This window comes from Cyclopterus lumpus, chromosome 17 (assembly GCF_009769545.1).
Source record: "Cyclopterus lumpus isolate fCycLum1 chromosome 17, fCycLum1.pri, whole genome shotgun sequence".
Classification (NCBI taxonomy): Eukaryota; Metazoa; Chordata; class Actinopteri; order Perciformes; family Cyclopteridae; genus Cyclopterus; species Cyclopterus lumpus.
Window position 1 is genome coordinate 1,524,561 of NC_046982.1, and position 12,659 is coordinate 1,537,219.

A 12,659-nucleotide genomic window follows, 5' to 3' on the forward strand; every position below is an offset into this window, starting at 1 on the left:
AATCCAATATGGCGGCGCCCTGCAACTCTGTTTACTGACGGAGGTCAGAATAACAGCTTGAATCTTGAAAACTCACCAAGAAGCCCACTAGAAGCTGACATGTTTCCAGAATCTGTTCATTGTTTAAAAACGGCGGCTCCGTTTTTCCCCCAAACCGTGTTGTTGAAGGACTTGAGGCGGCTGTGCACACATGGAGGAGCCAGCCACGTTCAGCCCAGCAGGCACTTCGCTGTCAGCCGCCCTCTGGCAGCCAAGGTCCCCCCACCGCGCAAACCCAGGGAGCGAGTGGAGATCCCCGGGCTGGAGATGGTGACTTACGGGGAAAGGATGCACTTTGTGCCGGGGCTGTCGAAGCCCGTTAACCCACAGTGGGAGAGGGACTACAAGGACCCGAGATATTACAAGGCTCCTCCGGCCCACGAGATGCCGCTGTTCAAAGAGAAGCCGTGCTTTGTGTACAACCAGAGGACCAGTGCACTGGAAGGTATCACATGACAAGCACATCGTTGTTGTTTACATATTCTTATGACCAGTGGTCTTTTTGCATAAGTATACATTAGGATTTGAAGTCGTCCATGTGCTGCTTAGAGGATTATCGATATGAATACGAATTTATCTGAATACCCCACTGACTCTTATAAGGTATTTAGTCCTGTTTTCAGAGGTGTGCACCATCGCAGATGATCAAGAATTCAATAAACTGAAAGCATTTAACATTTTGTTCAGTTTGATCTTTTTACTTTTTCGTTTGAAAATCGGGATATAGTCAGAATTAAATAAAACTGCGTATAACAAACCTCCTACTGCAAAACATGTCCCTGTTATAGCATCATATGACCAACGTAAGTGCTAAGAATTTCACAACATGAAACCTTGTATTTAACCTAAAGCATGAGAAGAAGCATTACAGAAGCCTCGATGTCCATGACAGGACCCTGTACGTCATCATGTACGTGCTGCTTATGTTGGATAACTTGTCTTTTTCAGATATCCAAGAGTTAGTTGAAATGCTCATCCTGCTCTAACTTTGGCAGATGAGCTCTTGATATATAAATAGTCAAAAGCTTTCCTTCAGAGATACTGCTGCTCATATAACTTGCCAATTTGAGTTTCCATGGCAGAGCGAGGCCGTTGCTGTAGGTTATTTGCTGGCAAAGTGAAGAAAAGTTTGGTTGTAAGTGTGAAGTAGATCAGAGCTATTCTCGTGATATGTGAAGAATACACATACAGATTGTGAGCTTTATAATTAGATGCAGTGCTGGCTACAGAATAGAGCCAACCAAGTTAATCAATCCTTTTTCAAAACCTTATGTCCTTTCAAATCTGTATCTTTCTCTGTCTCAGGCGTGCGTCAGGCTCTGTGGTTGACCAAAACGAAACTGATTCCCGGTCTGCCGCCTCAGCTCCTCTCACTGACAGAGAGTCCTGCCAATCAAATACCAGATCAGGATGAACGCGTGCAGAACGCCATCAAACACGCCCGCTTCTGGGACACGACACAGGAACGACCAGGCAAAGAGAAATACAGGTAGTGCGCCACATCAACATACGCCCAGATCAGTGTATCCTAAGATGTCCACCAACAGTCTAGGCCTATAGCAGCATATCAAGGGGCTGGACCAGGGCAAACCTGATTCAGCCCTAACTATAAGCACTATTAATGAGGAAAGTCTTAAGTCTACTCTTAAATGTGGGGACTGTGTCTAGGAACCACAAGTAGCCCTGCATTTAGTGAGCGCAGCTCTCTAGTGGGGTAATACAGTACTATAAGATAAGATAAGATAATCCTTTATTAGTCCCTCAGTGGGGAAATTACAGGATTACGGCAGCATTGCTCACAGTAATAAGTAAAAAACAAGCTTTCTATAGTGGGGTAATATGGTACTGTGATCTCTCTAGTGGGGTAATATGGTAATACAATCTCTCTAGTGGGGTTATTCTGTACTATAAGCTTTCTAGTGGGGTAATATAGTACTATGAGCTCTGTAGTGGTAACATGGTACTATGAGCTCTGTAGTGGGTTAACATGGTACTATAAGCTCTGTTGTGTGGTAACATGGTACTATGAGCTCTGTAGTGTGGTAACATGGTACTATGAGCTCTGTAGTGTGGTAACATGGTACTATGAGCTCTTTAGTGGGGTAACATGGTACTATGAGCTCTTTAGTGGGGTAACATGGTACTATAAGCTCTGTTGTGTGGTAACATGGTACTATGAGCTCTGTAGTGTGGTAACATGGTACTATGAGCTCTGTAGTGTGGTAACATGGTACTATGAGCTCTTTAGTGGGGTAACATGGTACTACAAGCTCTGTTGTGTGGTAACATGGTACTATGAGCTCTGTAGTGTGGTAACATGGTACTATGAGCTCTGTAGTGTGGTAACATGGTACTATGAGCTCTTTAGTGGGGTAACATGGTACTATGAGCTCTTTAGTGGGGTAACATGGTACTATAAGCTCTGTTGTGTGGTAACATGGTACTATGAGCTCTGTAGTGTGGTAACATGGTACTATGAGCTCTGTAGTGTGGTAACATGGTACTATGAGCTCTTTAGTGGGGTAACATGGTACTACAAGCTCTTTAGTGGGGTAACATGGTACTATGAGCTCTTTAGTGGGGTAACATGGTACTACAAGCTCTTTAGTACTATAATTCAATTCTGTTTATTTTGTATAGCCCAATATCACAAATTACAAATTATCCTCAGAGGGCTTTACCATCTGTACACATACGACATCCCTGACCTTTGACCTCACATCGAATCAGGAAGCTCTTATAGGTACTATGAGCTCTTTAGTGGGGTAATATGGTACTATGAGCTCTTTACTACAAGCTCTTTAGTGGGGTAATATGGTACTATGAGCTCTTTAGTGGGGTAATATGGTAATATAAGCTCTTTACTACAAGCTCTTTAGTGGGGTAATATGGTACTATGAGCTCTTTAGTGGGGTAATATGGTAATATAAGCTCTTTACTACAAGCTCTTTAGTGGGGTAATATGGTACTATGAGCTCTTTAGTGGGGTAATATAGTACTATAAGCTTGTTAGTTGGGTAATATGGTACTATCAGCTCCTTCAGATATGATGGTGCCTCACCAATCAAGGCTCTGTAGGCGAGGAGAAGGATTTAAAATGATTATGATAAGCTAATACATAAGTAATGTGATCCCTTTTCTTAGGTTCTTTCTGTACACGAGCGGTTGCTATTGGCAGCACAGGGTTTTTTCACTCCTTTCTTGGGAAATTAATCATTCCCTTCTCTCTCACGCTGTCTGTGTGTTCCTCTCCCAGCAACACTTTGCTCTTCAACCTGCTCCATCTATGTGCAACTCTACAGTCCAGCCACCCAGGGATTGGAAGGAGGATCCTTTCTGAGAAGTACTCTTTGGCAGCCACATGGAAAAGAGGTAATACACCGTTTCGGATTACTTGGTGTAATACTTGAATGTACCACTTGTGGAGTTTTTGACCACCACTAGTACAAATGGAGCAATTGTGGGTCCCTGTTTTGCTTGTTTTCATCGGCATGCTGTTCATGCTATTCCACTGATCAATAGTTGGCAGCAATATGCAGTAAAGAAGAAGACTCAAGATAGTATGTAAACAAAGCAAGATTTTCCACAGGGTATGTGCACATTGGGCGGCTGGTTACACAAGAGGAAAAGTGAGAGGATCCCTTCAGTCCTTGGGATCCATTCTCTAGGGACCATAAATGTTTGTACTAACTCTTACAGCAATCCATCCAATGGTTGTTGATGAGAAGCTGAGAGGGGTTAGTTGTTGTAGTACACAGTTTGGCCACAAGAGGCAGAAGTGCGCCACGTGTTCTAAATAGTTCAAAATGCATGTTTTTTTTCCAGATTAGTTTTGATTAACATAACTTGCTAACACACAATATATGTATCTTGTGTTTAGAGTGCAGGGAGAGTTACAACTCTGTAAAAGAAACATGGTGCAATCTGACCTCTTGTGGCCACTATGAGTATTACAACAACAAACAATTGATTTAGCAAAAGAAAATATATATATAAGTGATTGCTAAATCAATCAATTCATCACAGATAAAAAATATGTGATAACGATTATCCTCTAAAAACCTTTTTTTACCCACCTGTTTCATAAGAAAAAAACTTTAAGGAACTTAGAAGATCTTCCAAGACCCTTTCTCAAGAGAGAAAACAATTTAGGTCAGAATTAGTTTTTCTCTTTTCAGGGCTTCCATAATATGAACAGACTTCCTTTTTGGTTCCATGTTTGAACACCAGGTGAGGACCTGTTCCAGATCCGGGGTCAGAATGGTTTATTGCAAAACTGCATGGATCCTCTCCCAGAGGTTTCTGGGAAACAGGAAGTGGGCCACACGGCAGATCAAGTCCTGGAAACCTTGTACCCCGTTTCCCCCACCATCGACCTGCAGCAAGTCCACATGTACAAAGAGCAGCTGAACTGTACCGGTGAGAAGACACCCAGTCCTCTTTCTCGCATCACAGATGTCTTCTAGTGTTGACGAGGAGTTCCACTTTTGTCTTGTGCTCAATCCTGCTAATGGCATCTCTGTTGTCCAATCAGGGTTCAGGGATGACTATCCTTATCCTCATGCCCACACACTGTACTTCCTGGACGGAGCCGATGCTACCTGTAAGCTCCGGCCAGAGCAGTTCAGAGCCAAGATGCTCATGTTCGCCTTTGGAAACGCTCTGGTCCGTGCGCACAAACTCTACGGGGTAAGGATGTACGCATCACTTAACAGGGCGCCACTATACACAGCAAATCTGTCAATATAGTCTGTGAACATATTACGTGTGTGTGTGTGTGTGTCAGAGCCAGCCCCAGCGTGTATTAGATCGTCCCATAACGGTACAGGCGGTGGGGACCAACGGCAGAATTTTTCAGTTTCTGGTTCTCCAGCTCAACACCACAGATCTCTCCGGAGACGACGGCATCAAGAACCAGGTGCTTCATTCTCCTCCTTTTCTTTATCAGTAACTGTGAACTGTTATGGCTGTTATTTCAACTCCTTTTCTATAAAAGGTTCCAATATATTCACGCAGGCAGAGGTGTCGTTGTACAATACAGGTGTGAGGTTTCAATATGTCCGTCCCTAACAAAGGTCAGTCTGGTTGCACAGAGATCAGGACCAAACAAGGATATTGAGACTATATTTTTGCACCTCACTGCTGGTTAATGCTTTTATTGAGGACTGAATACGATGCTGAAAATACATGCAAATAAACTTGGCCTCAGAACGAGTTCATATAAATATCTGTTTTCCATGTGTCGGAATGGCCAATCAAAGTATATGCAGATGTATGTCACCTGGTGTTAGAATGAGTTTGCTGCTTCTTTGTTCATTGCCTGCTGTGTTATTAAAACTCTGTCTTCTACCTGCAGGTGTGGCTGGATGAAAATGTTGAGCTCTATGACTTTGCAAAAGTGCGACCACTCATCAAGAAGAAGCAAGTGAAGGTATGACTATGATCAGCTTCTGTCTGTTGGTAACTGACCACTGGGCAGGCACAGAAGCTAAGCAATGTCCTGCTGTGGGCCACGTTGGTTTAGATCCCAAAGTCACACAATAACACAAACTGACCCATTGAGGCAGTGGTACGTCATGGAAAAGTCATGGAATTTTAAAATGGTTATTTCCAGACCTAGAAAAGTCCTTGAAGAAAATTAAATCCCAAAAGCTTTGGAAAAGTCTTGGAAATGTGTTATATTCATATGTTCATTTACACTGAGTTTGAAATAAGACCATCTCAGGATGCCCCTCAGAGACAATCAGGACATTCTGATGTTTGATTTCAAGATGAGAGCCTGTCAAAATGTCCTTTCTGAGCTGACTTCAAATAGGTTCATGAGGCAATTTATGTCTAACTTTAGATAATATTTAAAAAAGAATGACCAATAGTTATGAAATCATTCCACTTCTAATGCATAGTAGACCATCTCAGGATGCCCCTCAGAGACAATCAGGACATTCTGATGTTTCATTTCAAGACGAGAGCCTGTCAAAATCTTCATCCTGAGCTGACCTCATAAATTCACGAGGCAATGTATGTCGAATTTCAGATTAGATTAGAAAGAAAAAAGCATAGTCACAAACTATTACCTTTTCCAGGACATTTAACTCAGGTTTTTTAATAGGATGCAATATTGAATATATGGCTTCATTCTTTTTGTTTAATTTCCACATTACTCTGTTGTACTACAATGACCCAAATAAGAATTAGAGTATCTTAATGTGATAATTTCTTTTGGAAACCTGAAATGTTTTAGTGGTATTTAATTGTTTTGTTTTCTAGCATTCTTACAATGTTCTGCTTTGTGTTTTCCTAAAACACTACAGAATCACACTAAATTAATTATTTAGTACATTTTGAATGTATAGTTTCATAGAGGGACTTTCCATTTCTTAATAAAAAATAATTTAATTAAAAACAGTGTTGGATGGTATAGTACAATGTCTTTAAGCAGAGTCAAAATAAAAATAATTGAATTGAATATAAATATTACTATTTAATCGAATATTAAATAAATGAAAAAATATATAAAGAAAATTCTAAGAAAAAAACAATATATATATACATACTATTTGAGTTTCAAATAGATTAATAAATAAAAGAGAAAATATATTAATTGCATATACTTAATACTATGATATATATGTTGGAGTTTCAAATAGATTATTCAATAATGAGAACATATGTAAATTAAATAGTAAAACAACATAATAACTTTTACATAACAAAGTGCAAAAATACTTCTATTGCAGGCAATGAAGTAATTCAGTGAAGATAGATTGTGAATGAAGGGCACAAAGTGCAGCTCCAGCTGCCTGCCCTGGTTCTCTTCAGGCTTTCAGCGTCCATGTTCAAGCATTGTGCGTGGAACCATTTCTGTCATGTGTCACATTGGATCTAGAAAATGAAAAGGTAGAAATCAGAAAGTTTCCGTGAGTTTTTACACAATTAGACCTGTCATTGTTTTTATCAAATGTTTCCCACTATTAAACTAGACATGATGTATTTATTTTAACCTTACTAAGAAAGAAGATATCTAGTTCACTGTCAATCCTTTCTATTTTCGTGTCAAAAGTTTACCCTACCAGGTGAAACTTTTTAAGATGAAATGATTAATATCGAAAAACTAAAACTTATCTTTAAAGTTTTTGTTCTCGCAAGAAGAGGCTCAGTAGCACAGAGCCACAACGATTCTGTGCAAGTGAGTGCTGAAGATTGAAATTCACAGCGCTATAAAGACAGTATACAGAGGAGTGGGCTGTTTTTGGAATATTCAGCTTTGATATTTACAAACAAAGGAGTACTTATCAGTGTTGTCACAAGACATATAGATACATGCATGTATACAGCAAGGAGGCCTTTGTCACACATGCTAATAGTTGTGACATAAGCATAAGTCCATACGTCCTTTATTCATACATCCGTGCATGTTATTTAGGCAGCTGCTGCATATACCACGAGTCTCAGAATGCAGTCCTTGATAGTTTATAAAACAGTCCACCTATAATATAAAGTATATAAGATACTCATAAGAATTACAAAATCCCATTACACTACCTACATATTCACATTTGACATTAAAAAAGTGATCTGAATTGCTTCTATCTCTGAGTTAAAGGCCAAACCGTTTGTCCACCTCTAAACCTTAACGCTGTTGTGACGCTGCATTAACAAAAGCAAACAAACACACAGACAAAAATAAACCCTCACCCAGTAGTTGCATTATTGCAGTTTATTCTCATAGAAAAAAGATTTAGCATAAAAGAAAATGTAAAGACATAATTTTGAGTTGTGTGGCACACATGTCCTTAAAACAAGGCATTCTTTGCTGTGACAATACACAATATTGATAAACTATGTCTAAATATCAATGGGGGTCTGTTCAGATCCCCTACATTGTTCAGGTCTCCTTCATCTCTCTATCTCTCAGTATTTATGTGAGGTCGCTCTGTGTATCTCGGTGCTGATACATGATACATATCCATTAGTCTTCTCTATTCACCTGCTAAACTGCCACAAATACCTCATAGGTCATCGAGTTGATAAATATGTGTCTTTACATGAATTAACACTTCTGTTTTGGATTCCTTGTCTGCCCTGTGTATTTTTATTTTGACTTGTTTTGGGTGATTTTTTAAAGCTGTAATTACAGCATGGGGGAATTGATTTGTCATTTGAAAACTTACAAACGTGACAGACCAACTACATCTCAAAGTTCCATGACTGTTAACTAAGTTATTGGGTTGCTATTTAAGTGTAGGCTGCATGTGCATCAATGAAAACTTTTCTTTACCACCCTCCTACTGACGATTGGCCAACCGAGTTCATGCCTTCCACATAACTGCTGTGCCAACATAGTTCTGCTCACTGACGCAAACCTTTCACCCCGAGGGTGTACAGTTATTCATTGAATGAATAAATACCGGATTTTTGTGGCTGCCAGTTTTGATTCTGCCTCCTCTGTGGAACCGTTTGCAGGATCCACCAAATAGACGGTGTGGTTGACTTCATTTACATACTGAAAATTATTAATATGTATTTTAATGAAACAAATATTTATAATATCTTCAAAACATTACTTGACATTGAGTCTATATAGAGGAATAACTATGTAACTAACCAGTAACTTCCAGTGGTTGTTATTTACATTCACAAAGGACACAATGGCCTGGCAATTGTCCAAGTTCACCTGTGAATGAATATGCTCTCTGTCGCCAAAGAGAATGACACCTGCTGTAAAATGAAAATACATATGAGTATGTAGATGGAAGTGCCCATCTGTAGCTCATTTGGAGCAACTTGAAAAACACCTTTGATTATCTAAATAAAGCAAAATGGGAAAAATATCATAATTTTTGTATTGTGAATCAAAAATACAGTACATGGATTCTATTTTTGATTAATTATAAAGTACACATAATTATACAGTTATCATTATAATCTGAATATATTTTTTGCAGTTTTCTCTTGTATTCCAAATTGTTTTTATATATTTTAATAAAAGCAACAATTAAGTATATGAATCAACTTTGTTTAAACAAACAGTCATGGTAATAAAGACCATATATTCACTTCCACATAGTAATTAACAAATGCAATGTGTAACATTAAATGATGAATGTTACACATTGAGCTCATTTAACAATCATGAGATGGTCAATACCTTTTACAAATCCTTTCATCTTTGACAATAGGGCCTCAACAAAAGAAAATTAAAAAACTGTACCTCTCCTGCTCGACATTGGTGAGGTCGAAGTGGAAGTCAGCTCAGAAAGGAGAATTTGACGGGCTTTCATTTTTAAATGAAACATCAGAATGTCCTGATTGTCTCTGAGGGACATCCTCAAATGGTCTACTATGCATTAGAAGTGTAATGATTTCATAACTATGGGTCAGTCTTTTTTAAATATTATCTAAAGTTAGCCATAAATGGTCTCGTGAACTGATTTGAAGTCAGCTCAGGAAGGAGATTTTGACAGGCTCTCATCTTGAAATGAAACATCAGAATGTCCTGATTGTCTCTGATGGGCATCCTGAGATGGTCTACTATGCATCAGAAGTGGAATGATGTCATAACTATGGGTCATTAGTTTTTAACCATGCACCATTTCCTTCTAAATCTAGTCTGAAATTAGAGACACGTTTGCTCATGAATGTGATTTTCTATCTTTTATTTTGAAATTCAAAATAAAAATGTCCCAATATTGGAAGAGTTACCTTCCTATTGTATTCTATTCATCATTCATAAAATTCATTATTAGTTTAATCTATTACTGTATCTGTATTTAAAGGCGTATTTCATCATATCACGTTCACTGGAAGTTTGCTCTTATTTTGAAGTCAATTTGTACACGCTCGTACCGTAATAACCTAGTATATACGTGTCGTGAAAAAAAACCGTGCGGGCTGACTTGACTGTTTTTCGAAGTGGAGGCTGGCTGGACCGCAGTGAAGATGCCAGCCTGCTATTTCGATGAATGATCCCCGCTAGCTTGTGGCGAAAGCAAATGCTCATATCCGGGCCCTCAATTGTGCGTGCGAGCGAGCGAGCGACTGACTGACTGTAATAGGACAACAGAGAAAATGAATAGAAGGAACAGTGTTTCTGATTGGTGGCTTTGTCTCCCTGCAGGTACCAGCTGGTCTGGCAGGATACAAGCCTGAAGTCTTCAGCAAGTTCCTGGCCCTGTACCTGCATGGAGCCGTGTAGGACTGTGTGTCTGAGATCTAAACCAATATCGCTCCTTTCAGGCAATAAACTGTTTCACATCAATCTTACGTTGTCTGAATAATGTGAACAGACTGAAACTACAAAACTCATTTTAACACACCATCTGGCCCCCCCCCCCCCCCCCCCCCCCCCCCCCACCGTGTCTGTCCTAGCAACTGTGAGATTTCACTCAATAAAATAACTCTTGGTCTGAATGTTCTTCTGAGTTTGTATGCCTTATGGGGTACATTGGAAATTAATAAGGGTTCTGACAAAGTTCATCCTCAAAGCTGAAGATATATACATGAGTACTCTGTTGTGTGAAGAGACAGCAGTGTAGCAGGCTCCATTTAGGGTGTTATCTAATATGGGCAAAATGCCTCAAAGGGATTTGAATACCAGTATGTCTAAACATCAATAGAAGGAGAAATGCATTTCAATCCTCTACACAGAACACAAGGGGGCTTTTCTTACTGCCTTTGTGACTCCTTAAAGCCAGTACAGCACTGGTGGAACGAATTACATTAAAGAGATAGTGGTTGTATGAGGTATGTTGTATAGTCACCTTTTGAGTATAGAACTACTCGGATCTTCCGGCGCTCTTGTTCCCATAGATGAAGTGCACTGGCATTCCCTTAAACCCCGCCTCTCCGCCTTCAGTCCAGACATGATCTCATTGACATGTACAAAGGAAAAAAACTCTGCATTCGGGTATTTGTGCATTTTACAACTTTTTGATCCAATGATTTAAAGCTACTACAAGGGACTGTTATTTTATGTTTGAATGTTGCGGTCCCTGTGGACAAAAGTGTTAGTGTTACTAGCACCAGAGTCCCTCGAGGAAGCCTCTGGCAGTACCCCGCCCAGTACTGGTTCTGTTCTCCTGTGCCCCCTTCCCTCCAGTGGGCCCCACACTACAGCCTAGGCTTCCAGAATGTGTAGTGTCGGTTTGCTCCCAGTGGGGAGAAGTGAGGAGGAGAAGCTTCTCCCAGTGCAGAGCTGTGCAGGAGCTTCAGACTGCAGGTAGAAGGCATCATATATCTATTTATACTCTTAAAAACAGATCTGCTGCTTTATTTATTGGTTGTTTGTTATAAATGTACTACTTCAACTTTATTTCATATATTGTTTTGTCACTTAATTCATCCAAACCGCTTCTCCTATTCAGGGTCTGGAGCCGGTCCCAGCTCACATTGGGGGAAGGTGGGTTCACCTGGACAGGTGTCCAGTTCATCTCAGGGCTCACAGAGAGACACAACCATCACACTCACATTCACACCTACGGGGAGTTTAGAGTCCAGTTAACCTGAGCAGTCTTTGGACTGGGGGAGGAACCAGCTAGAAAAGAGAGGAGCTCAAATCTTTTGCAAACAAATCTTTCAATCTTTTAGGGGTATGGCAGCTTAAAAGACTCCGTGAGGGTTGAGTTCTGTCCCACTGTCACATCGTTATGTTTGAGGCTCTCTGGCAGATATTTTGAGCCCTTTATTAACCCTTTCCGTAAGCCAGCAGATGCAGACTTTTCCCGAGGGAATTACCCACAATTCATAGCAATATGACATTAAACAAGCACAGTTACTGCTGGAAGCGTGGAGACGTAAAAGAAAAAGGTAAAAAATAGAGGACGGCACATATGTGTTCAGCCTGATAAATTATATTTACACAACAACATTAAAGATTAAAGGCGGGACATAAAAAAAACATGAAATAAGAGGAATGCAAGCAGACACTGTATTCAGCATTTCATTTTGTTATTGAAGCTGTTTAGACAGAAAAGAATAAATTGATCATTTATTCTTTGAAATTACCTCTCAACTTGTGAGGAAGGAGCCTGGAAGATGTTAAAATCAGGGTAAAAATCAAGATAAATACCCACAATTGTAAACAATATTTTATAATTTCGCATGATGCCATTGGGCTCAATCAACTACCCAGACCGTATTCAGAGTTACTGTGAGGAACCTTTCACTGGTTATGGAACAGTCTCAAATTAAGACTGATGCTTCTGAGAGAGCATTGGCGACAATTTTGATGATTTCCATGTAGTTATTCTTACTACCGGGTTGGATGAAATCATGCAGAAGTTTGTCTCTAGTTTGTTTCTAATTGTGTGACTTTGATGTTTTAACGGGTTGTTTCAGATTCCCAAAAGTCAAAGGAGTCTTTGTATGCTGTGGTATATAGTGCTCTTAAAAATAGTTTTTGATTAATTATTTGTTGGCCTTCTAAAATAATTCAAATAATAATCACACCAAAATAATAAGCTAACTAATAATCTAAAAATAAGCCAATTGCTGTGTGTTTTGTGTTGTTGTCATGTGTGTAATCTTCTAGTATTGCTGTGCATGTGAGTCTTTGTGTCTTCGTTGGTAGTAAATTGTCACTTCTTACATTTAGATATCCTTTAATATATCCCACCTGCATA

The 12,659-nt window shown here is 39.6% G+C and overlaps 1 protein-coding gene across 1 annotated transcript; it reads left to right on the forward strand.

The window, feature by feature from the left end:
• mrpl37 (mitochondrial ribosomal protein L37) lies at positions 1 to 10,297 on the forward strand. Its single transcript, XM_034554972.1, has 8 exons — positions 1 to 484; positions 1,345 to 1,528; positions 3,296 to 3,411; positions 4,270 to 4,458; positions 4,574 to 4,728; positions 4,826 to 4,957; positions 5,396 to 5,470; positions 10,157 to 10,297. Exons 1-8 carry the CDS (start codon positions 100 to 102, stop codon positions 10,232 to 10,234), a joined length of 1,314 nt encoding a protein of 437 aa, XP_034410863.1. The 5' UTR covers positions 1 to 99; the 3' UTR covers positions 10,235 to 10,297.
• Positions 10,298 to 12,659: the final 2,362 nt, after the last annotated feature.